Genomic DNA, 26,334 nt, shown 5'->3' with positions numbered 1-26,334 from the left:
CAGCAATGTCACGGCGGGGGACACCAGAAAGTGGGCTTCACACATTGTACCCATGTAGGGAATCGAATCCGGGTCTTCGGCGTGACGGGCGAACACTTTAACAACTAGGCTACCCCACCGCGCCGATATGTGTGTAAACTGTCTTTTGTGTAAGGTGTGTAAGGCGTCCCTGTCTGTAACATGTCTACCCGTGACATGTGTAAAGTGTCACTGTCTGACATGTACAACGAGTCACTGTCTGATATATATGTGTAAGATGTCACTGTCTGTAACATGTGTGCAACATGTGTGCCTGTGACATGTGTAAATTGTTGCTGCCTGTGACATGTGTAAGGTGTCACTGCCTATAATATATGTGTAAGGCGTCACTGCCTGTAACGTGTGTAACATGTCTGTCTGTGACATATGCAAAGTGTCACTGCCTGTGATATGTGTGTAAGGGGCCACCACCTGTGACACGTGTACCGTGTCACTGCCTTAGATATGTCAGTGTTGTTGCTGCCTGTGATATGTGTGTGCTACCTTATACATAACTCCAGTAATGACTAGGACACCAGGACTAAGACGTGCACACGGTATGCCCTTGTCAAAATATAAATATATAAGGCATGTGTGAGAAATTTGTGTCATTGCCTATAAAGTGAAAACACAAAGTGCGACCTTGAGCTGAATGATACGAATCAGGACCCGTAAAGGTCAGGATTTATGGTTGGGCAGATGGTAAAGGGAGAGTAAATTTCGTCTGCAGACATTATATGGACCTAGATTTTTCACGTTTTGATATCATTAGTGACCCATGCATCTAATTGTATATCTGGGGAAGTTATAAATTCCCTGGTGTCGATTATGCCCTGCTCTACAGTAAAATCACCGGATTACATGCTATAACATCAGGTGAATACGATGACCTGGGGAAGTTCTAATTTTGTATCTGAGGCACTACTACAACTGTTTACAAACTGATTCAGACTTTTGCACCAACACAAATATTGCTATATTAAAATGTGGGTCATGATCGGATGCTCCGCTCCTGCTTAAAGCAGCGTAAAACGAAACTGTCACCCCCAAACTGCAAGTCTTGCACCTCCATGTTGCACAGTTTTCATGTTTGCTGGGAACATGATACGTTCAGATGTGTTTTCATTTACAATGTGAATACAGCACCGTGATATTTTCACATATGGAGTGCTTCTAAGAACATCCTTGTCAGCCGTAAATTACGCCACGCCCTGGCTTGCTAAGGGTCAGTGTCGTGAAGACTGCCTTTTTCAACTGATCGAGTTGTTGCAACCTTCCTCCTTTCGTGTGTGTCTGTTTATATTTTGCAATCGAATTTATTAATATGATAAAATAATGATCAAATGAATAACTAAATATTATGTTTCTATTTTCGATAACACACCTTTCACTCTTTAGATGGCGGACTGTTTCCTCTCCTATTAGTATAATTTAGGAGTTGTGGCAGCACTAACTAATATGCACATCGCAACCGTCTTGGTACTGACCGACGAAGATGTTTCAAAACGGGATTTTGACATCTATACCTTTTCCACCTGTCAGCTGAAACAGGTGACATGGGTATTGTATACAGTCACTTAGAGTAACCGGATCCGTCTCAGGTCCGAGTGGTGGACGGATGGATGGTTCTGCCACAACAAACTGGCTAATTTATAGGTAGAATGCAAGGATACACACAGCTGAGAATGTAGTCGACACACACACCGTGACTCCTCTACATCACTACAGGATCTACACGAAGTTTGAATCACCTCCATAGTCATAGTACAATTCAACACCAGGGTGCTGCTGTCTTTCAGCTATTTAAGGTCCAGTGAAGCATGTCGAAAGCGAGTAAACATAAAAAGCTTAATCTTTCTCCCTGTTGATGACCTACAGGCCAACAAAAGGTTGTACACATTGCCTTCCTCGATCACTGACGCAAACACAGGCTCGTCGGCAGCCTTGAGGTAAGCACAGTGTTAAGTATGATCGTAAGGTATGTTATTTGTTTCAGCATCTGTGGCTGTGTAACACGAAGACAGTTTTTCAATCTTTAGCATTAACCATGAAGCTGAGCTAACATTTGATCCGTTGTATAGATGCAGTCAGGACATATTTCATCGTTACAAGCTTCTGTGAAGACGCTGTCGACAAGATCTTTATTTATTCATCAAACCTCACAATACAGTTTGAGACCCATGTGTTGTTACGGAGTGCATCCGATATAGTTGGGGAATCGCTGTATGTTTTCAGACAACAAGATGAATATACAGAAAGTATGACTTTAATGTATACCCCAGTATTGCCCGATGTTTGCTTTTAGAAAAAGGCGTTCCAACATCGTCCACTTGAAGACAATGACGATGCAAGTACAAGCCGGTTTCACTGATGATTGGCGTTGATTCACTACCTATTGAAAAAAAGTTGATGAGTCAGCGCATCACCAGAGTGATGAAGAACAGTAAGGTTACACGGGGTACCTCATGAAGAATTCTGAAAGCCATGCCCATGACATGTTGATGATTTGTACACGAGCCTCAACACATAGCAGTGCTTCCTCAAGCGTGATATTACGACATGTCTTTATGACGGCGGCCCGTGTCGTAGATTGTCGGTCTGAAGTCAGGTCATAGCCTGAAAGAGATCAAGATCCGTTCATGCCATTGCCTGTGTAGAATCAGTTCCAGCCTTTTTCTCACCATTACATAACATACCTTGGTGCAAAATAGAAACTCTCATACTCTCTCGTGAAGCATCAGTACATCAAACCTGCCACAGGAGATCCTAATCTTACAATACATGCATGAGTTCATACAATCGTTTATTGTATTGATCGGTGAAACGTTTTCAGACCTTTCTATCGGGGATTAATTATTGATATTGTTGAGCATTTAACACGTTTTATGTTTTTCTATTGAAAATAAGAAGTATTGTAACAACAGATTCTTTAATGGTAACATTACATACCTCAAATCATGCATATTTCTGCTTTTTAAAGAATATGCGCAGTTTTGTCTTAAAGCGACATAGCCAGGGGAGCATAAAGTGTTTGGAGATAGAAGAAGGTGGGGTGGGGGTAGGGGAGAAAGTGGGGGTGCACAGCTCATTTTCACGAGATTTTCAATGATTATTTACTAAACTTTCAGGACAATGGGGAGCTGCGCACCCCTCTCTGGATCGGCCAATAATAGCCGAGATCGAATAGTACTTCGAAACGAGGAATAAATCTGAAAATGTAACAATTAGAAGATGATTATTAATTTTCTGGAATGAATCGTATCACATCCCGCAGTGTTGATGCTGCCGAGTCGATGGTGAACAGAATTACTGAGAAATGTCTCTTCACACGTTCCCAACGTGCCTCCACATCCCGGTCCTTCTCAATCTCAAACAGGAGGTCAACGAGGCCAGGGAAACTACTTCCGGCGTAGGAATCTGTGCTGCTCTCAGCCAGGAGAAGATGTCTGAAATTGTGAGTGAATAAACATAAACAATGTTACCGCATAATATACACAGAGTTACGTTTTAAAGTAATATCTGTGCTGCTTTCAGTCAGGAGAAGATGTCTGGAACACATATATTGTTGAGGCAGTGTTTACAACTCCCAAAATTCCAAGCCATACAGCCAGACTGGTAACTTTAAAAAATTACCAGCCCGGATACAAACTTGCCTATCCGGTTTTCAACAATAAACAGTACACGTGTTGGGATAGGTCATCGTAACATGAACTGTCCAATCGTAAGTAGTTTAACATAATTTTCATAAAACCTTAAACACCACAAAGTGACGTGTGAGCGTGTGAGTTTAGTTTTACGCCGCGCTCAGCATTATATCAGCTATATGGCGGCTGTCTGTAAATAATCGAATCAGGCCCAGATAATCCAGTGATCAACAGCATGAGCATTGATCTGCGCGGTTGGGAGCCGATGACATGTGTCAAGCAAGTCTGCGAACCTGACCACCTGTTAGACGCCTCTTACGATAAGCATAGTATATGTAGTCGCCTTTCATGGCAAGCATGGGTTGTTGAAGGTCAATTGTACCCGGACCTTCACGGATTCAAACTGACGAGTAGATAAACTGTCTAATATTATGAAATATTTATTGTTGGTGGTAAAAATATCTAACGGACCACCGGATCGACAGGCTACTTTTGAAATTTGACCGTCCGAGATGAAAATAAACCGTTTCGGATGGTCGAGCCAGCGGGAATTTTGAATGTTTGGGTAACAGAATTAACTCAGAATCGCAAAGATCGCGACATAAAAATGAACGAACATCATATTAACCAATCCAGATAATACTGAGAATGCATTTCCGGCTACATGTATATGGCGGGCTATGGCATTTTCTTACTTTTTTGTTGATCTGTCTGGCAGGCCCTCATTGTCTAGGAACGCCTTCTCGAGTAGCGTCAGCTGGTCATTCACAGCCCGAATAGCCATAGGGCTGTAACACAAGTAGATTCAATATACATTGAACTCAGTGTACCATTGCACAGTGTCAGTTCTTAAACACAATGACATACATCTTCGACAATATTTTGGCTTATATAACAAAGGACACTTATTGCACCACTTACAGATTGGTTGCCATGACAACCGTTTAATTTAGCATGCTATTTTGTCTGATAGTGCATATCTCTTTGAATATGGCATTCTTGTATTGTCCACGTGCATGGACACTGGGGGTATTTCGGGCTTGGACCCCGTGTCTGCATATGAGGACTCCTTAATTTGTATTGGGGATCACGATGGATTCAAACTGGGTCTGTAACCTTCATAAAACCAGGCCAGTCTGAGATGTAGGGGAAAATGTCATTGCTAGGGGCCCAGGAGCATATGGAATGTAAACGATTGTTCTGTACATCGAAAACTGTCGCACGTGGTGTTGTCGATGTTTGCCGAAATGGCATCACTCACAATCAGTGTTAGAAACAATTACATGTGTATAGACCCTACCCTAGCACTATGTAAAAGAAATCCTTTACACCTATAATTCTTTCTCACACTGTTTCTAAGCGATACACGACCCCGTGATCACCATTGCGTGTTGGATAATAGGATAGGCGTAGAGCGCCCAAAGGGACATAACTCTATGGGGTTTGCTTGAAATAATGTTCGGCTGGTAGAGAGCGCGAGAGTCGATTTAATGCAATGTTGCATTAAATAATTCGAACTGTTTAATTTGATATTATAATCTAAATTCATAATTACTTTGGGGACAAATTATATGATAGCTTCCCTCCGAGCTGATTTTTAGAGAAATGTGGTGTGACATTGTGCCTTCAAGAAGTGTACAAGCCATGTCAGTGACCCATTGTGGTGATGCCTTATACTTCCTGCTTTTAAAATCAGCATTAACAGACAAAACGTTTTGAACAATCACAACTTAAATATTTAGTCGTGATGCAAACGAAGTTTAAGATAACTCTAGCATTTGTAGGTATGCAATTTTCTGCAAATCTGTATTTGTTCATTTGTTGTCCTACCTACATGTGTCTATATATGAGACTTAAGGTTTTGGTATCATTTGAAAGCCCTTCCCAGACATTATATTCTGAAAAAAGCCACCTAAAGATCTGTTCTTGTGTAAAATTAGATCTAATGCAATATCCATGATGTCATGTATTTGAAACGTTTTTATTGCTGTGAAATTGGAATATTCCATTAAACGTTTACGACTTTGATGTTATTTGTTTTCCATGTTCAATGCAAATTGTGTGCTTTAGCAAATTAATGGACCTTCAGTTACTTTTCAGCTTGTTTGTGACTTAAATGTAACGGCGAGGGTGTGTTCACAGTTCAAGTCATGTCTGGCTGTTTCGGGCTCACTGATAATGGACGGTAGGGTAAAATTGTTCATTGCGGATGTATGTATGCATATTTATGTCTTTTGAACTATCTTGCACTTTCTGATTATGAATTTTCTAAGATCGTTTTTTGATCAAATGTGTAAGTTGATTTCAGCTCCATGTTTACTCACTCATTCCTGTTCATCTTGTTCACTCTGTCGTTAAACGCTTCCACCTCCGTACTGAAGTTCGCAATAACCAACTGGAGGTCGTCTGGAGATAAATTAAAGGTTTTACGGAGTTGCTTAACTTCAAAGAAAATCAACGAACACTTTGAATGCACTTTATCCCCTAAATTAGTGCTTCAGTGTAGACAAACACGCAACACGATTAAACGTGATAGATTTTTCACGTGCTGGGAGTAATATACACGTGTAGTGGGTAGTATACTGACCAGCAAAGGAAATAAAGCTTACTTTCATGAGATTTCCTTTCTTTCGAAACTCGCGTTTCTTTTAGTGTCCAGTATAGATCTAAGGCAGGCCAGGATGACAGAATCGCAATATCTTAGGTCACAGGTCAAACACGATAATACAAAACAGTAATGACCACAACACGTACTATTCATTAGTGTTACACGTGTTTCTTGAACGTGTTATGATAAGATCATAGATCTACATTTTAGTTCTGTGCATAAATGAATGCTAATGGTTTAACCACATTACTCTTTCAGTATGTTCATAGAATTAACATCATTACGCGAGACATACGTAAGTTAGGTACAGTTCATGATATTTACCATAATTAGAAATTTGGGGTCTCAGTTTGTCGCCGTAATTCTTGTCGAGGGCTTTCCTGTAGGAGTCGAGGGCCCAGCTGTAGTCGCTGACATTGAAGGGAATGATGAGGGAGTCGGACAGGGAACGTGCAAGCTCTGCAGCCATCCGGGATACAGCACGGTGGTACTGACGGTAGTGAAAAAGGATTGACATGAGTTTGAACGCCTCATTTGTTAGTTTTCACGTATACATATTACAATGTATAGAATGGTGTGGACGGAAAGCCCAACTTAACGCTTTATTTTGTTTTTTTCTTAAGGTGATCGTAACTCTAATCTTAGTGTTTAAGGTTCAGCTAAAGTTCTGAACAAGGGAGCACAGGTCAGTACCTGGTGACACCACCCCTTGCAGTCGTCACTTCTCGACACCGTCTTGGAAGGGATTGCTCAGGTCGTCGGATTTTTGCTTGAGGAATCTTTCGCCATTCCACCTGAAACACGTTGACAGGTTCTGCTGGTGTATGATGACGACGGTTACGTTAATGGATGCATCGATCAAGTTCGTCCCACAGATGCTCGATAGGGTTCAGATCAGGCGATTTTAAAGACCTGGGAAGGACATTGACGTTTGCACTGGGGAGATAGGCACCTGTTGCACGAACTGTGGTCGTATCCCACTGGCGGATAAAAGGTGGGAGGAGGAGAGGCAGCAGGATTTGATCGACGTAGCAGTTTGCTGCAGGATTCCCTTGAACCACCACTACCTCTGATCTACCTGTGTAGGACATGGCTCCCCACACCATGACCCTTAATCCACCAAACCTGTTCACCTGTCGAAAGCCTTTCATCACAAAACGTTAGTGTCGACGTCGAAAGGCATGTTATCCCACATCCCATCGTTGCAGCAGGAAACGCGGCTCATTGCTGAACCAAACGCGTTACCTATTTCCCCGGTTCCACGCCTGTACCCTGTTGCACCATTGGACAAGTCATTGTCGGTGTAGTCGGGTCAGGACATGTCCTACTTTTGGTCGGTATGCTCGAATTCCCACTCTCTCAGACGATTCCCTGATGGTTTGGTCCTTTCGGACCAGTAGCGGCCACTCTTGGTCTTACACTTATGGGGCGATCTTGGGTAGAACGGAAGAGGGTATATCGATGTCATAATCGAGGTGTGGTGCTGTGGTTCACGTTGAAGTGTCTTGCAACGGCAGACTCCCTGCTTCCAAACGTCCAGTGGCGATATTTTGGTTAGTAGTTCTCGATCTTGGGATTTGCTTCGTCAATTTCGTAATGGAACGATGAATTTGATTTGACCTTTTATAGTCGAAGTCTCTACTCATGTTTCCGATACAATGCACGTGCATTACTAGGAAAACGTTTTCTGCATGTTCTGTTTATGTATCGTTTTCATTTTTAAGACAAACGGTTACAAACACATATTGGGATACGTATCTGTGCGCAATAAACAACAACAAATGAGAACTGCTGTCAAGACGTCTATGCGTTTCTTTTCTTAAAGTGTGTATTAGATGCCTGAAGAGTGTAATCAGTTCAAAACTGTTTTATATCTCTGGACAAAGGTCAGGCATTCTGAGATTCCACCCACAATTCCCAGGCAGCGATCGGGCTGATTAAAATAGGAGGATAATGCTGTTCGTTTGTTGAAATGTGATTGCAATGAGAAATATTTCTATCCTATAGAATAGACATGTTTATCACATAAAATGAGAACAATAATGAGAATATTTATAACGCGCATTTTCCAGGTTAGATATCCAGCTCAAAGCGCACAATCTGATAATTATTTTACCCGGATCCTGTTTGGCCCCAGAAAGTTATTAGCCCTCACGACTTATTTCACCCATGTTTTTTTTTTCTGTTGGATGAACAAACGCAATTTTGAACGAACTCACTTGTCTTAGGTGAGTCCACATGTATGACAAGTGCTTCGTTGTTGGGCAGGACAGAATTCCCAGAAACTCTGATGAGTTAAACTGCCAAACTCGGCCACCCATCCAAAGACACTCCGCGGCCAACGTTGCTCTACAAACCACGTGCCACCATTTACGACTTTAAGTTGGGGTTTTGACTGGTACATGTTTCCATGGGAACACGTATATTTCGATGGCTTACCTCAAATTCCTTGTCAATGATGTTTTTGACTGCATAGAACGTCTCGTACACAGAATGGTAGAGTGGATAGGACGCTACTTTGTATTTGTGCTGGCAGAAAGAATCAAAATGATCAATAAGAGACGAACTAAATTAGCACATAAAGTAAACATTATCGGTTATAATGTTTGGATGGAAACCACTGATTTTAGTAATGTTATTATAATATCGTAGGTCGTTCTACGCATATAGATTAAACTACACAGCAGGTCACAATGACAAAAATCTGGTGATTATGACATAGTCATTCAATACTATACTGAAATAGTTTATGTGATATTATCTAAGGGCATACCAAATGACAGCTCGTTTCAATTTTCTTCATTTTTTAAAAGAAATATTAAACCCCAATGTGTTGTGATGACTAACATCTCGTTACCACATTACACACATATGTGTCTTTTTGGATATGGTTTTGATAATGATTCCTTCAAAATAAAATGGAAACATGTTAAACATTGGACATCGGAAATGTATTTTTCTCACTTTCTTTTTGCCCCTCGTATATCACTGTTATGAAATATGTTTATTTGGAAAAGTTATTATACAAAAAATGTTACGATCTATTTGCTGGCCTGACCAAGCAAACTTTACATACCGTGTTGTATGTGTATCGGAAGTCTACAGCCGTCACGCCTGTTATTTGAAGCAGTGGGGCAAAGTCGCTGCTGGAGCCGAGAGAGTTAATCCTGTAGGTGACATCAACTAACAATTACCTTTATATCTCAACAATGGGTAGTGTTGATATGGAGTAAAGAGATGTAGAGACACCTCAAGACACCTGGACATCCAAGTAAGACTTCTATCACAACAGGAATATAAACATCATCAATTACCTTTATATCTCAACAATGGGTAGTATTGATATGGAGTAAAGGGATGTAGAGACACCTCAAGACACCTGGATATCCCAGTAAGACTTCTATCACAACAGGAATATAAACGTCATAAAAAGTATATATCATGAAGTTATTGCTCATATGGCCAGTGTTGTGTAATGAGAGGATGACAGTGTTGATATCAACGAAGCTTCATTCATTCATACATTCGGAGAGTGTTGATACTGCTTTGTGTCAAACAGCATGTTTCAATAAAACATTAAAGCTCTGGTTACTGCAATGTGGGTCAAATTATTGGGGTGAGTGAAACGAGACATTTCTCCACACTCACGCTCACACAGACATGCCTTACACAGGTATGTTCAAAGAGTTGCCGTCTTCATCCTTCCAGGGGAAGCTGTGCAGCCAGGTGTCGTAGGCCGTGGGTCTCCCAGCTGCGACCTCGGCGTCGTTCGGGTTGGGAACCTGCAAGGGTAGTCAGGACCAGACTGTGAGTGAGCGAGCGAGTGAGATGGACCCGAGGCCACGTTCAGGTATGCCAGTTTACTGCCTTCAGTGATACTGGTCGAAAATAACTTAAAAACCTGTGATTCAGACGCGCAATTGGTGGATCCTGACACCGACAAGCATCACACATCCGAGACGAAGGCAGGTGCTGAAATGTGTAGATACCTGGATACTGGTAGAACACCAAGCGTTCTGAGAAGGGTGGGGGTGGTGTGTGTGTGTGAGAGAGAGAGAGTTGGCGGGGAAGGAATTCCACGGCATGCAAGTCTTAGACGTTTCCCGCTGTGGCTGTGGTAAATCTATGTGCACGTCTAAGGTGTTGGCAAACCTTGAAACACGAGCTTTGGAGTCTGAGATTCGAACCTTCAACCGTACATTTCCCGAACTAGACATATTGCAGCGACAAGGGGCCCATCCTCCCATCAGTATTTGAAAGCACTCTTTGGAGCATGTAGCTACCAGACTGACCTAAAGTGGAAAGGTCACTGATGCTCATGTTATCAACCATTCGTTTTCTTTATTTACCTTCTTTGCTGCTTCATAAGTGGCACGATACAGAAGCGGCGTTCCTAGGGCACGGATCGAGTAGTTTCCTAGCAACGACATGTATTGAGACAAGACATTGTACATGTATATTCACTGATACAACTCGGTAATATAAACATAGTTTGGCCTATTTCTTACCCCGCGCTCAGCAATATTACAGGCATATGGCCGCTCTCTGTAAACAATCTAGTCTGACAAGACAATCCAGTGATCAACACCATGAAAATTGCTCTACGCAAGTGGGATAAGATGACATATATAATACACATAGGTATTTAATAAAACGTTTCTGTTTTACTCATTGTCAAAGTAATATAGGAAATTGGGTGTTCGTATTTAATGTTTACCTTGCATTGAAATGTCAACGTTGAGATAAGCGACAGCTCTTTCCCTCAGGTTTTTCCGGTATTGCTGAAAATGAAACATTCTAATGGTACGATGTCAATGAATCGTTTTAATGATAATTATCTTACCTCACACATGAATGCCGCTTTCTGATTGGCTAAGCGCTATTCTATTCTTTTCAATGTACCTCGCTTACAGCAGATGTATTATTTTCAATGTTCGCTGGGAATTCCGAACTCTTCTCTTGCTTCATGGTAGTACTTCCTTGCATAGAATAACATTGAATCACGCATGAAGCAAGGAAATAAACCGATGTTTTGCGATTGAAAATTGATGGAAGGGAGATTACTCTAAATCTCTTTACCTTGTGTCGTCTGCAAAATGGCGATTCGCCTCGCATTCAACAGAAGTGCTTCAAACAGTTCAAAATTAAAATTCAGGTGTTCGGTAAGATAAATACGTTGTTCACTGGTCCCTCGGGGGCCATGAGCTCATGTACCCTTGAGGTTTGTTTATGTTCCAATCGCCCTGCGGGCTCGAGGAACATAAACAATCCTCCAGGGTACATGAGCCCATGGTCCCCTCGTGACCAGTGAAAAAAGTATATTGTACGGGACACCACGGATGCTAGAACATTAGTTACCAATGTACGGGAATGTGTTCTTTTAATTGATTCTGAATGGACAAATGTTTGCTTTGGTTTTTCAGAGCAACTTAGTGCTTCACTTGCATCACAGAATTCTGCAAGTTTTTCCCTTGCCTCTGTCCGACTCATATCACCGTATCACTTACTCGACCCTACAGGTACGGTTCCGCTACACTTAATCAGAATTACATGCTCCCAGTGCGGGCACCCTATATAAAGAGACAGAGACATCTTACAGTTTTGATTGGATGAAATAGTGCAAGATGTTTATGTTTTCTTTTTTAAAGCACATCCATCAAGTAAATATTTAGTGCTGTCGTTGTTTTCAGCATAACCTATGCTTTTTGTGTGTACAGCTACTTTCCAGTAGGTGACATTGGGTGCGAAACTGGGGTTGATTGTCCTCGGAAAATTGGCAGGGTAAGTGAGCCGGAATGTGTGATTTATTGTAGTTTTAAAGGTCAGACTGTACCCATATGTACATGGAATGGCTGTTGGAATGGCACCCTGGATGACTTTAACAAAACGTGTAATAGGGTCTATGGGAAAACATTTGGTGTAACCTAGAAGCAGGTGTCATCGCTTCTGTGTCATGTCAAACTCACCTCCACCCACTCATTGGACCCCAGCAGACCGTATTCCTCTGCTCCCCAGCTGCAGAACATGACGGACCGACGGGGCCGCCACTTGCCTGGGACACAGGCATAGTGATATGTGGGTAAGTAATATTTTAACAGTATTTATCATGTTTGTCCGGCTAACATAAGACTGTAATGATCGGACACTGTCGACATGCACCTTAACTAGCATTCCAGATCTCCTTATGAAATCATTCGTAAAGATGTTTCTACAGCGTTATTACAAAAAGTATGTTGTGGGTATCCAAGAAAGTGGAATATTATATCAAATTAACTTTGATAAAGCGAAAGAAACAAAGAATGCTCGTACAATTTTAAAAACAGTCAGTTACCAAGATAAAATCCACCAAAAGCCACGAGTAATTGATATCTAACAGAGCTGTAATAAATCATGGCTTGCAGTGAGGTGGATATAGTACTAGTGTCCATTTTCTACAGGTAACTGACCACTCTTGACCAGCTGCCCCATGACCCTTGCTGTCTCCATCATGACTGCTGTTCCACTGGACGGGTCAATGGCGCCGTACACCCAGGCGTCTCTGTGGTTCCCCATTAATACATAACGATCTGTAAACATGCAATGTATAGAGAAGTGTCTACTGATATCAAATATATCAACACGAGTTGATAAAGTAACAAATATACGAGGCTTGCCGATGATATGTTTACCTTTATCAACGAGTGTTGATATAACTGATATCAGTAGACACAATGGTGAGATTCTATTTACCATCCCAAATCATTCTTCATTAGTTTTCAATGAAAAATGTACATCTCTGAACAGAGCACTGGCATTGGATTTGCAGTGCAATCATGTCATCGCATTGTGACGTTATCAAGTTCATGACGTCATACAAGTGTCAGAGCATTGTGCAAAATCTGCTGCCAAAGCGTTGTCTTCCAGGAGATATCGTCTGATCTCACACCCGGGGTAGAATAGGCTTGCCATAAAAGGTGACTATGCTTGTCGTAAGAGGCGACTAACGGGATCGGGTGGTCAGACTCGCTGACTTGGTTGACACATGTCATCGGTCCCCAGTTGCGCAGATCGATGGTCTTGTTGTTGATCACTGGACTGTGTGGTCCAGGCTCGATTATTTACAGACCGCCGCCATATGGCTGGAATATTGCTGTGTGCGGCGTAAAACTAAACTCACTCACTCTGATCTAACACAAGCGATGTCTCCTGTGGAACACAGTTTTGGATGGTAAATGTATAAACAAGATCATCGTGATTACCACAAGTGAGTGAATGTGTGTAGGTTTACGCCGCACTCAACAATATTCCAGCTATGTGGCGGCAGTCTGTAAAATAAAAGAGTCTGAACCAGACAATCCAGTGATCAACAGCGTGAATTTGGATCTACGCAATTGGAATACGCTGACATTTGTCAAACAAGTCATGTGTCTAACAAATCAAATCATGCATGTGTTAATGAAGACCAGTTCTAACCGGGATCGTCACGGGTGCGATCGTCAAAGAGGGCTGTCAGTGGCAATCTGACAGTACGTTCAGATGCACATCTTACCGGGTTCGATTTGTCCTTGAATAATGCCGATCACATTGTATGCAGTCTTTATTTGATTCCCTGTTGATATGTTCATTTGGATTTTCCTGGAAAATATCATATGCAATACAAATCCAAAAAGTTTTAAAACACATGAAATGCTGCATACATCTAATGATGCATAAGTATATATTTCAGCCTGTGTAACAGATAAGTGCCATAATTAACTAGGGGCAAATACCAGGCATATCAAGTCGTTTTGGCGTTCTGATGTTCCCAGCCCGCCACGCCTACACATTTACGCGCACTCACTCAACCCCTCACTCACATACTCACCCACCTAACACACCACCGCCATTAATCTACCCATCCAACAACACACTCCCTCAACCAACCTTTCACCTATTAACCACTCATTCACACACCAAAACAGTTGGTAACAGATGAAAATTTTACGGTATAGAAGCACTTAATAGATTCAACATAAGTAAACATACGTTCAGTATTATTTGTTTCGTTACATTTCTGTACTGAATCTAAAAAACCTGGTAGAAGGTCGTGCCACCTAACCTTTGAGCGACCTATTACTGTCCAATCAAACACGGCAGAACAGATTTAACCAATCAGATGACGACTACTATCTAGGGTTCGGTGGGACTTACCAAATTCCCCGGTCGCTGACAAACGGAAATCCGTATAAAACACGGCATATAAAACACGGTATATTTGACATGTTGACTATCGCTGTGGGGTTTCTGGTGACATGGTCCGTATTACCTTACATCTTCGCAACGTAACAGCCTGGGATATTGACAAATACGCTATGTTCAGCGACTGTTTACTCGCTCTTATCATCAATGACGTCCTCCCTGTGCATCGCTCGGAAGCAATCGGCATGGTTAGAATACAAACGTTTTCGAGGTAAAAGTTCAAACGGTATGTGCGTATGTTAACTTTCGCGATTTGGTAAGCTGGCTTCTGACTGGGTAGACTCAGTTTAGCAGTGTGACGTTTACTGAGCTTATGTTTACTAAGACTAATGAAACACTGCAGTCTGTGTACAGCATCGTGTCGCAGATTCGCCCTCGTTGTCGCTCTCACGTCAGTCTTGTACACCGTCATATACTCTTTAAAAAGTAGGGGAACCTAAACTTTCAGTTTGGATAGGAAGTATAAGCATTACTACACTTTTCAAAGACGGACATCGACTGAACGCACCCCCATTTATCCTTATCACCACCCCAAACATAACGCATGTCATATACGTGCACAGCGTAGTAGCCCCGTTTTGACGTTTTTTAAGAAGGTCGATAACTCACTGAAGACCATTAGACAACCATCTTGCATCCGTTCATCACACAGTTGTAAGTGTTTGTTACTAGCCGTTTTGTTTGGATTTGCAGTTCGGAGCATTTAACGTGATGAACGTTTACGTGCAATTGCCATGTTGCAAACAGGCACTACCAGCCTGAGGTGGCCAATGCCTGCAATGTTTCGAAGTCAGTCATTAGCAGTCCTTTGAACAGATACCAGCAAACTCAAAATGTTGACGATCGACCGTCCTAGGTGAACAAGATTACGACGTCGTTTAATTTGGAGCCAGGTTTCAAGAAATGGATCGGAGCTACTGATGTTCCCGTTACGAGCCTCAGGTTTGTGCCACCCTTGACTGATCGTTACATGGCTGTGAGAAGAAATAGGTGTATGTCACATGAACACTGGAGGAGCCATTGTTGGTCACGTCTCATGCTTCGAATGAATCTAGATTCACTTTGTACATCCTTGGCAGGCGTGGTCGAGTCTGGCGACTATGACATTCACACCGCGATCAACGTGAGAAAAAACAATCCAAGTTCCACTACATTATCAACTAAGAGCTTCAAACCCAACCCACTCACTCACCAACAAAGCACACACTATACTACATGTATGGCTTCAATAGAGCTACACTTGTATAGACGCACATTAAACCACTCACAAAGAACAATAACACCTTTACTCCTATGAATCCAGTATGGATCTAGGTTTACATTTATATAACGACCAGTTTATTTCTGATATATTTCTGTTTGTGACACAAATATCGAAACTATGGTCTAATACTGACACACTGATCCAATATCGACACTATGGTTCAATGTCGACACTCTACTATTGAAGCTAGGCCTCCTCTTTTACTCCTATGAATCCAGTATGGATCTAGGTTTACATTTATATAACGACCAGTTTATTTCTGACATATTTCTGTTTGTAACACAAATATCGAAACTATGGTCTATTACTGACACACTGATCCAATATCGACACTATGGTTCAATGTCGACACTCTACTATTGAAGCTAGGCCTCCTCTTTTACTCCTATGAATCCAGTATGGATGTAGGTTTACATTTATATAACGACCAGTTTATTTCTGACATATTTCTGTTTGTAACACAAATATCGAAACTATGGTCTATTACTGACACACTGATCCAATATCGACACTATGGTTCAATGTCGACACTCTACTATTGAAGCTCTGTACTAACAACCTAATGTGGATGTTAAAAATGAACCAAGAAAGGTGGATTTTTCCATAGTTGACACATTTCACACAGTTGTATTGTTCTGTTTTGGGCCTGAAATTTATATAATTTCCGCAGTTGCATAGTAACGTCCTGATCAGTTTTATAAGAGTCATCAAATATGAGCTTCCACGCTGTAGCGTCTTTCCTCAAGCATTAAAGTAAACATTTACTTTGGTGTACATGTTACATAGGGAATCTTACATTTCTGCATTTCCGACGTAGATGACAGAAAAACAACAGTGAGCTGTACACAGACCTGAGCTCTACTCAAGAGAGCATACTTCTGCAGCTCTGAACTTGTTTGACAAAAACGTAAATATTCTTACTTTCTTTCTTTCTTCATTCATTCATCCACTTTTTCATTTAATTACTTATTTATTTGATAATGCATGTGTCCATTCACTTACTTATATATTATCTATTAATTTAATTCTTAATTAACTTATTTATTTAATCTCTGTGTGTGCGTGCGTGCGTGTGTGCGTGTGTGTACATCAGTTTGTATTGTGATGAGTTCAAATACATGATGTCACGAAACCATTAGCGAGTTTTACTAATGGTATTCCGGAGTAGTGTCATCCATAGTGTAGATTCACGTGAGGACTATACTCACCACCCTGTCTTCTCTAGGCCTGGCCCCAGTCTGTAGGTGATGTTGAGACCCCCTCTCCAGGCAGCCGGAGCCTCATCTCCTCTCATCACTCTGGGGGTGGGACAACATGAACAAGAAACAGAATGTATGAATACTGTCCAAGATATTCCATACGTAGTGATCAATCCAGTCATCTCTCCGTGGGTGGGACAACATAAAATATGTAAACATGTACGTCCCCCAACGAACTTCTGTTTTCTTCCTTGGATAATTAAAAAATGATGTTTCCAGATATCGAAAATAACCTCCAAAATTTCTGACAGGTTTTACCTGAGTATTTTGTCGGCAATGTCATATCCGATTGGATGTGCTGGTATTTTTGGAAGAGTGACTTCAGAAGAATTCTCAGCATATCGATATGCAGATTCTAAAAGAAAGTTAATACAAAATAATACAAGTCAATCCGAAGCGTATTTGCAATGATGTCACGCACAAAAACAGCATGTTATATGCTGTGTAATGATCATGATCAAAATGTTCACTCTGTCAGAGCCTAATGTTGTTGAATCGGTTTATATAGAAAGGAAAGGCTGCGCTTAAAATAATGCTAAGCTTTGCAAATGAAGACTCAGAGATAATTACATTGGAAGGACGTGAATCATGTCGCTTTCAAGGACTCGTTTAAGAATTTAGTTATTTTCTGTGTGCCCGTTTGACGTCAACCTACTGATTGCGGGATACCCTGGTGTTAGCGGGTCGCCAACACCAGCAAAGATTGACCCCCTTTGTGCTCCTGACCCTGGCAGCCACCACGTTTCCGGGTAGACACGTGGGTCGCCCTCCCACGTGTAGTCAGCTGGGTCTGAGAAGATGATGACACCAATGGCCCCGTGGTCCGCAGCTATCTGAACCTACGTCGGAAGGACAACAGTACAATGATATATCGGGGGTGGACATCATCATGAAGATTCTCTCTGTCATATCAGGATACGTGTTCGTTCATTCCCGGTGCTATGTCATTCTGACTTTGTCTTAAATCTGTCCCGCGGTAGTTCGCAGCAAAATGAACCTGTATAATCAGAAGAACAACTACATATAGTGATGAACCTGTAGTTGTCAACTTCCAGGGACTCCATTCATGAAGCAACCTTTACTAAGGTTAACCTTAACTCCCATTCTTTAACATTCTACCAAGGTTACCTTAATGACTTATGATCACCCCAGTGCGTTGCCAAGGGAGGTCCAGGGCCCCTTTCATGAAGCAACATTTACTAAGGTTAACCTTAACTCCCATTCTTTAACATTGCACCAAGGTTACCTTTATGACTTATGATCACCCCAGTGCGTTGCCAAGGGAGGTCCAGGGCTCCTTTCATGAATCAACATTTACTAAGGTTAACCTTAACTCCCATTCTTTAACATTCTACCAAGGTTACCTTAGTGACTTATGATCACCCCAGTGCGTTGCCAAGGGAGGTCCAGGGCTCCTTTCATGAAGCAACATTTACTAAGGTTAAACTTAACGCCCTTTCTTTAACATTGCATCAAGGTTATCTCATTGGCTTACAATCATTCTAGTACTTCGTGAAAGGAGATCCAGTCGGTCAGGCTCGCTGACTTCGTATCTCAGTTTGCCGATCAGTGCTAATGGTGTTGGTCATGGGATTGTCAGGGTCAGACTCGACCCGATGCATTTGCAGCTTGAATATTACTTATTGAGTGCAACGTTACATGATGAACAACAAGTTTTTAGCTTATAGTATGTTGGTTATGTCCAGAATAGCGTTTCCAGCATATTTAATAATGTAAAATGGATAGATTGTAATATGGTACTTCGGTTACATCTGCTTCAACTCTATCAAAACACCTTTCGAGAAAAATGATTTTAAGTAGTTGTCGGGTCATTAAAAAATTGTTGACTGTGAACAAAAGACACTTGTGTCTGTCGTGAGTGATCTGATGTCTAATAAATCGGCCAGGAATGTGATTTCTGCGCAGAAGTGTCATGAACCACAAACAAAGTACAGTTATGTTGTAAATTAGTCAAGTATTGAACTCGACCGTGAAAGCCGTTGCACACCATGGTGAGTATTAAAGACATGACTCAATATAAACGTGTTATTTCTGTGGTGCATACAAAAGTGATATATTGTGAAGTTGTGATACAGGGTGTTTCTCAATCGCAATCGTGCATTCTAAATACTTCATTTCGTAAAGTCAGCATGACAAATCCATTGTCTCTCTGTGACGCTGTACGGAGGTACAGTCCAGTACAGACACTCACCTTACTCCCTCTGAAGATCTTCCCGTATCTGACGATAACGATCTTCCCCGTGACGTTCATGCTGGCGTTCTTCTCCAGCCAATCATAGTCCTCTACTCGGCCATAATTTACATACACCATGTCGCCCTGGCAATAAAAATATCAATTGTTTCCTCACCTACTGCATTTTCCGTGGTGCGGAGGACCAAAAACATAGGAAACAATGAAACAATGCATGAATGAATGAATGAGGAAATCCATGTGCTTCAGACCTTAAATGTTTGTTATGTCAACAAAACACGCATTGTCTCTATGTACCGACAAACCCAGAGACATAATCATGGCAAATCTAGGATTCGAACGATTTCTCTGGGCTCAGCACTGCACAGCAGTTTGGCAAGGGATTTCTGGAGGGAAAGATGATTACCTATTGACAGAATAGACGAAAGGGCGTTTTGTGCACTAGGCTCACCTCCACTAAGCCTGCCGGGGAGTAGGCGTTGTAAGGCGGCAGCGCGTCAGGGTGATCTTCACCAGTCAGATTAGCTTCCTTCAATGGAGACTCGTACACCACTCCGCCAGTGTCGTTTAGGACGCGCACGACGTTGGGGTTGTCCGCGTCGGGGAAGGACAGAAGGACGTCATACGGCGTTAGTTTGACGTCATCAAAACCCCATTCCATCCATTTATCCTTTATCCAGTTTGCAAGGTCAAGGTTAGTTTGAGAGCCCGCAACGTGTGGATTCAGCGTGAGATATCTGCAACATATATGTCTGAAGGTGAGAGCAATACTCCCCGTGTTCCTACAGCCTGTCAAGTCTTTCTCATGTGTCGGACACAATAACAAGAAGTCAGAGCAAGACAAATACTTTATTCATTAACAGTTCATGGACGTACTGTTCGTGAGAATCAACATACGTTTACAAGCATGGTATATTTGTCTTTCAGCTGTAAAGTTTCAGAATGAATACAATGCGAATTATTTCCCTGATCGCAACTTGACCGGGTGTCATTTGTACACACCCATAAAGATAATGAGCCCAGAAAATGGAAAATTCATTTTCATGTGATTCCAATTTTTAATCATTAGTAATAAGCTGAAAAAATATTCCTTTACTTGAAAGTACTTAACAAAGTATCACATAGATCGTGGTCTGCTGTTATCGAAAGCCAGACTGGGAACAACAATGTGTACTCTTCAAAATAACGCAGGGAAACTTACGATTGGGCGATATATCGGAGAAATGGTGGTACGTACAAATGATGTCTATCTTTGTTTGTTTGTTTCTTCTCCCTATCCAAAGTGAAAGTTTAGGTTTCCCTCCTTTATATAGTGCATATGTGATACTGTATCACACATGTGATCATATTTTTATTTCAAATCGTCAAGCTCTGTCGTGTTTGGGTTTATTTAGTTGTAGCTACGAGATAACATATCGAGAGGAAATAACATGAGGATTGAGGAGTTTTTAACCTGAGAGTATTGACACTTTTATAACTAACGCTATCTTGTATGGCGCCCTGTACAGGGTCAAAACGTTGGCAGAAATTCAATGAGTAGTTACAAACTTCAAAGACATCCAGCCAAAAAGCTTCAGTGCAAACATGCCGTCCTACCTGTTACAAGATATTTGGATGTTTATATGTTGACAAATTGACCTATGCCATTGCCTCGTTCCTGGTTGATTTGAATTGACTCACGTCTGAATAAAACAGTAACTGGAACGCGTAGCTGAACCAGGCACATGGACACACGCACACATACATAGGCAAAAAAAAAATCCAAACAAGCAAAAAAAAGAAAACAAAAACAAAACAACAAAACACAAACCAAAACCAAAACACATGCACATATACAAACACATGTATATACGTAAGACCTAATGCTTTTGACAAAAAAAACAGGCGTAATTCGGGACGTTTTGTTTCAAGTTTGTCTGTTATATCAATATCAGTAAGTGCATCTCCTTGGTGACCCCCTAGCAGACGTCAGTAAAGTTGACTGGCTGCACCACAATGACGTGTACATCTAGTGACAAGCATATTGTACATATTCGTTATTAAACAGCAAACAGAGTTGAGCTACCAATTAGACCATCGGCTGCCGTATTCATAAACCAAAACGAAAACACATTGATGAAAAATCAACCCAAAACAAAATAGACACGTCCAAGAATATATACTTTAAGGACATACCCAAACATACTTTTCTTTGCTATTTACCTGAGGTATTCTTCAATGTTCTTATTATTCACCGCATCTATAAGCTGTTTGCCTATTTCCGGGTCACCATCCTTGATTATTGCTTCTGGAATACCGGGCAAGAAGACCCCATCTTTCTCCGGCGTAGGTTCGATTTGTGATTGGTCACGGCATATCCCGTAACGACCAATGAGTATACCTACGCACAGTCCAACCAAGAGAACAAATATTCCAACGATGATGAGGTTGCGTTTTCGGTTTGAATGGTATTTTCCAGTGCCAGAATCGTCCATCATGTCAAACTGGGGCATGTTGGTGTGTGTCCTGAACCGATGAATATAATAACTCCTTTCTCTGAAGAGTGACGACAAAAGAGAAACGACAATTTTAATAAAACTCAAAAATCTCAACAAACAATCCTGACCGGCTCGTATATTCCGAGACCCGTGTTGCCTTCAGCAACCTATGCTTGCCATAAAAGGCGACTATGCTTGTCGTAAGAAGCGACTAACGGGATCGGGTGGTCAGGCTCGCTGACTTGGTTGGCACATGTCATCGGTTCCCAATTGCGCAGATCGATGCTCATGGTGTTGATTACTGGATTGTGTGGTCCAGACTCGATTATTTACAGCCTGCCGCCATATAGCTGGAATATTGTTGAGTGTGGCGTAAAACTAAACTCACTCACTCACGCATACTTACGTAACGCACGTCCTGTAAATATTTTGGGACATGTGTGCAAACCTGTTCGTAGGGAATAAAATATGTCTTATACCCATCGTATCATCAGATGCCAGATAATACTAATATCAGGTGATGTAGATAACTGTTGACATAATCCATACATTATTGTTGACCCCCACCAACATGTACACGTATTGTTGTTGACCTATATCTATTGGCCCATTATTGACAGGACAATGGTGAAACTATTGAGGCCATGCGTACGTTATCCACGATGTAGTTCGTGCATCATTTTTGACGTAATATACAGCTACAAACGATTAATGAAATGCAAAGATCATTAATGGCTGAAATAAATGTATTATTCATTGTCGATCTGATCATTGCATCATCATTGCCCTAGACCTAATCCTTGTTCACTGGATTCGAGGTTTTACAACGGATTTGTTTTTAAATCACATAAAGCAGTCATTTCATAAAGCAGGCACTATGCTAGCCTTGCCTCCACTGACCGCCAAAACTACTCTGAATGCTAAACCCATGGATGCATAGTTGTTCTATCCTTTCAGGAAGAAAGTCTAGATAAGCGAACAGTACATTTGTTATTTATATTTTTTAGACATTTTTTTAAAAAAAAAACAACCCCTATTAAGTGAAGCATAAAACGAGATAAATTGTCTTGTTTCATACAGTGTGAACAAGATTATATGTCTCTTATAAGTCTCGACATAACTGTTTGTTCAAGGTAATATATGTTCGGAGATCAGTGGGCTTAGATTCATCAGTACGTCAAGGAAACGTTAATACTAATCTAAATATTCTGTACATTTAATCGGTAATATGAACTTATACACGAATGCGACAAAATAAACCTTTTCCAAACAAACTAGCAAGTCACATACAACACGATACAACTCGAACGTGATGCATAGTCATGCTGACACCTCATCCTTACAAGAAAAAATAGTAGCACGAATCTTCGTCGCGAGAAACTGTTTGTTCTCATGTACCTCTGTGTCTGTGTGTGTATGTGCTAGCACGTCTCTTTGGAAATCTGATCGAGGACCTAGAAGACGTGTATACTATCCTCTGCATAGTCGCCTGTCTGCCGTCGAGGATAGTGTTTTTTTAGTCAAGTTTGTTATATTTTTATTTGGTAATTTAGACTGCACCTTTTGCGACTCGCTAATTTGCTATAGAGCCCATGAAACAAGTAAGTCAAGAAAGCCCATGCAAGTCAAGATTCTGTGGCAAGTCTAGATCTCCTGACTTATATTACCTTGAACAAACAGTTATGTAGAGACTTTCCATTTTCAAGTTACCAGTTTCAGTGTCTGAAAATAAAAGTCTCTTAGCTCCTTTTTCTATAATTTATGACCGTAACTTTTTTCTGTAAAACATGAAGTGTTTCAGATTAGCTTCGATTAGCATCTGCGCATTCCTCAGATTTGTTGTCACGAATATATTACCGAAAGGTTGAGTGAATAATTTTCGAACTAGAAGTAACATGCTACGTGAGTCCCTATTTGACATAAATAAAAAATCAGCGATCAGAACTTTTTAAGTTGTTATCAGATCATTCTAATACGTATCCTACCTGTGTGTCATCTGACTTATTGGGCAAAATACCCTCATTAACCTATCCGATATTGCAAATTTCTGCAAAATTGTATACCCAATGTACATTTTGATCTAGCAATAGTCTTCAAGGCGTCCCATATGCCACCACCTTTGTCCCTCAGAGACGCTATATTACCCCACCCCAACCAACAGAGTGTGCATAAGTTTGAGTGGGGGACGCTTTAGTGGTGTGAATCAGGTACCTCCGTGTGTCATTGCTTAATGCTACTGTTTGTACATGATCACATGAATGCATTCGATATCCAAACTTCCATGTGAACATGTTTGTTGTTAATGCCGAAAGCAGCAATATTTCAGTATATGACAACTGTCTGTAAATATAGATGTCTTGACCAGGCAGTCCAGCTCATGACATCAGGAGCATCGATCGGAAAACCTGCGATACCATTATATGCATCAACCATGTCATACCATTAGTCACCTCTAAGCCAGACTGCACATTGTCAAATTTGTGTTGCTGGACTGCACACCAGTTGTATCACGGATCTACACTGGTCCCATAAGCAAAACAGTCTGACGTTAAGAAGTTTCAGTTCGTGTTCCTGTGTAAAACAATATCGACCACAGCGCACATTAACCACACAACCTAGCAATGGCGCATGAGCTCTAATTTGCATCTACACCTTTCTTATAGATATAACGTTTTCGTCAACCCATCAGCACGCCAGTAACAATTAAGATGCTTGTGTCTTTATAGAACGAATTCTTTAACAAAATGTTTAAGAAGTTTCAAATTTTGTGTATTTATGCATGTAAATAGCGAAGTCACGATGTAAATAGACAAGGTGTGTGCCTACCTTGAGTCTGTCACGTCCAGCTGCTCACTGCGACTTGACTAGAATAACCTCATCTCTTGGTGACAACACCTGCCTGTCTTAAAGCTTCATCCGCTCGGTGGCCCACTTGACAATAGGGGGAGGCATGTCGTAACATGCAGGTCTAACAAAAGCTGTCGACTGTCTTCATCTCGTCGTAATGTTTTTCTTAAACCACCAAAATTCACATGACGCTTGGCATTGTTGCTTTCCTTGAATGTTGTCGTCTTTATATTCCAAATGAAGGCTTACCTGTCCTGTTGTAAACGAAGGGTGGGTTAAATCACAGTCTGCACTGTTAAAGCTAATTGTGTAACTAACTACGTGTGTCTCCTGTAGATCCGGGCTTGTTAGCATGATCCGTCTAGTTTTCAGGCCACACAATCGGCTTAGCTTCACCAACACAACTTGTTAACGACGTAAGGGTGGGGGTAAAAGACAATTCGTTATCCTGACAGAGGAAACGAATCCAATTTTTAACAATAACCATAAAACTGTTTACAGGTTCGACCACCATCTTATCTCAGCGGTTACCTTCTTGGGTGGCATTTAGCTGTTCTGAAGACAGTACAATGTCAACAAACTTGTCAAGTGCGAATTCCTACGTCAGTACAAGTACAATCTTCATCGAAACGTCGCACCCACGAAATACAATTGTTGTCCATAAAGTCTGTCTATATTGTTACCGAGCAGAATAAAACCTTGGAGGAGTGAGCAAAGTTTTAAGCCGCTTTTAGCAATGTTCCAGCAATGCAATGAGGGTTGCACCAGAAGTGTGCTTCACGCATTGTATTCATGAAGAACACACGTTGAAAAGTTTCAGAGTGCACCTCAGTGATTTTGATTCCCCATTTCAGCATCAACTCATTTCTCAAGACATTCTTCAAATGAATGAATGATGACCGATCCCTAACAAACGACACACGCATGAATCAACATTAAACATCAACAAGGGTCATAAACTCATCGCCTTGTTGACTGCAATTGGACCATTGTAATGTGTGGGTTATGTCATGAAGAATGTCTGCTTATTCTCCTTTATATTTGTCACACTTTACATATATCTGGGGCAAACCATGTCCTTCTCTTACTGAGAACACATATCCATATTTCAAGTTGATAGCAATATCGGCACCTATATCACCACTACATGTATGTCCCGGTATAAACTGGTCACAACATATGGAAACAGTTAACATCGTGTATTATATTCATGATTCGGTTTGGCCCTGCAAACAGCGAATAGAGTGGATCGCTCCTTTCTCGTCGCACACAAGTGCCCGGCCGGTGCTTCGACAGGCTACGAACCCCTGAAGATCCGGGTTTGATCTTCAGCAACCCTTGTTCGTCATAAGAGGCGACTAACGGAATCGGGTTGGTTAACACTCGTCATCGTATCCAAATTGGGCAGATCCATGCTCATGCTGTTGACCACTTGAATGTTTGGTCAGGATCCGGTTATTTACAGACCGCCGACATATAGCTGGAATGTTGCTGAGTGCGGTCTAAAACTAAACTCACTCACACACTGAGAGGTTACGGTCTTGGGCTGGCATTCTTAAAGCTTACATGCAACCCCAAATCAAACATAATTGAATCACAATTATCATTTATTCCTGACATATAATATACATTTCCGATTATGAAAAACAAATAACAAAATTATGAGCGTACAACTGGAAACCAAAAGTACAATACATGTATTTTGTATTTGGGTTTACTATCCTCGAAACGAAGCAGCCGAAGCATCGAAGTCAGGGAGAGAGGTCGTGCACTCAGATGTAACGGAGA

The 26,334-nt window shown here is 41.3% G+C and overlaps 2 protein-coding genes across 2 annotated transcripts in view; one reads left to right on the top strand and one right to left on the bottom strand.

The window, feature by feature from the left end:
• Positions 1 to 1,689: 1,689 nt before the first annotated feature.
• LOC137293527 (N-acetylated-alpha-linked acidic dipeptidase 2-like) overlaps positions 1,690 to 26,334 on the top strand; it is a 43,687-nt gene continuing 19,042 nt past the window's right edge. The window contains exon 1 of the mRNA XM_067824131.1: positions 1,690 to 1,967. The gene's annotated coding sequence lies outside the window, so the exon portion shown is untranslated. The remainder of the gene's footprint in view (positions 1,968 to 26,334) is intronic.
• LOC137294142 (N-acetylated-alpha-linked acidic dipeptidase 2-like) lies at positions 3,010 to 21,753 on the bottom strand. The gene is made up of 18 exons (XM_067825121.1): positions 21,425 to 21,753; positions 19,674 to 19,959; positions 19,223 to 19,348; positions 17,666 to 17,849; positions 17,269 to 17,365; positions 16,960 to 17,049; positions 13,799 to 13,884; positions 12,717 to 12,836; positions 12,237 to 12,322; positions 10,988 to 11,051; positions 10,620 to 10,687; positions 9,940 to 10,052; positions 9,347 to 9,437; positions 8,710 to 8,799; positions 6,595 to 6,760; positions 5,987 to 6,068; positions 4,358 to 4,450; positions 3,010 to 3,464 (listed from the first exon to the last, which is right to left on the bottom strand). Exons 1-18 carry the CDS (start codon positions 21,712 to 21,714, stop codon positions 3,257 to 3,259), a joined length of 2,340 nt encoding a protein of 779 aa, XP_067681222.1. The 5' UTR covers positions 21,715 to 21,753; the 3' UTR covers positions 3,010 to 3,256.

Source organism: Haliotis asinina, chromosome 8 (assembly GCF_037392515.1).
Source record: "Haliotis asinina isolate JCU_RB_2024 chromosome 8, JCU_Hal_asi_v2, whole genome shotgun sequence".
NCBI classification, from domain to species: Eukaryota; Metazoa; Mollusca; class Gastropoda; order Lepetellida; family Haliotidae; genus Haliotis; species Haliotis asinina.
The sequence above is the reverse complement of the archived record's forward strand: the minus strand, read 5'-3'. Positions and strand labels throughout refer to the sequence as shown.

Excerpts from the sequence above, each read along its gene's own strand:
- LOC137294142 (XM_067825121.1), bottom strand. The coding sequence starts at position 21,714 with ATGCCCCAGTTTGACATGATGGACGATTCTGGCACTGGAAAATACCAT. Across the intron at positions 17,050-17,268 it reads ATTGCCGACAAAATACTCAG|AGTGATGAGAGGAGATGAGG; the intron begins GTAAAACCTGTC and ends TCCCACCCCCAG. Across the intron at positions 9,438-9,939 it reads AACTCTTTGAACATACCTGT|GATTAACTCTCTCGGCTCCA; the intron begins GTAAGGCATGTC and ends TGTCACCTACAG.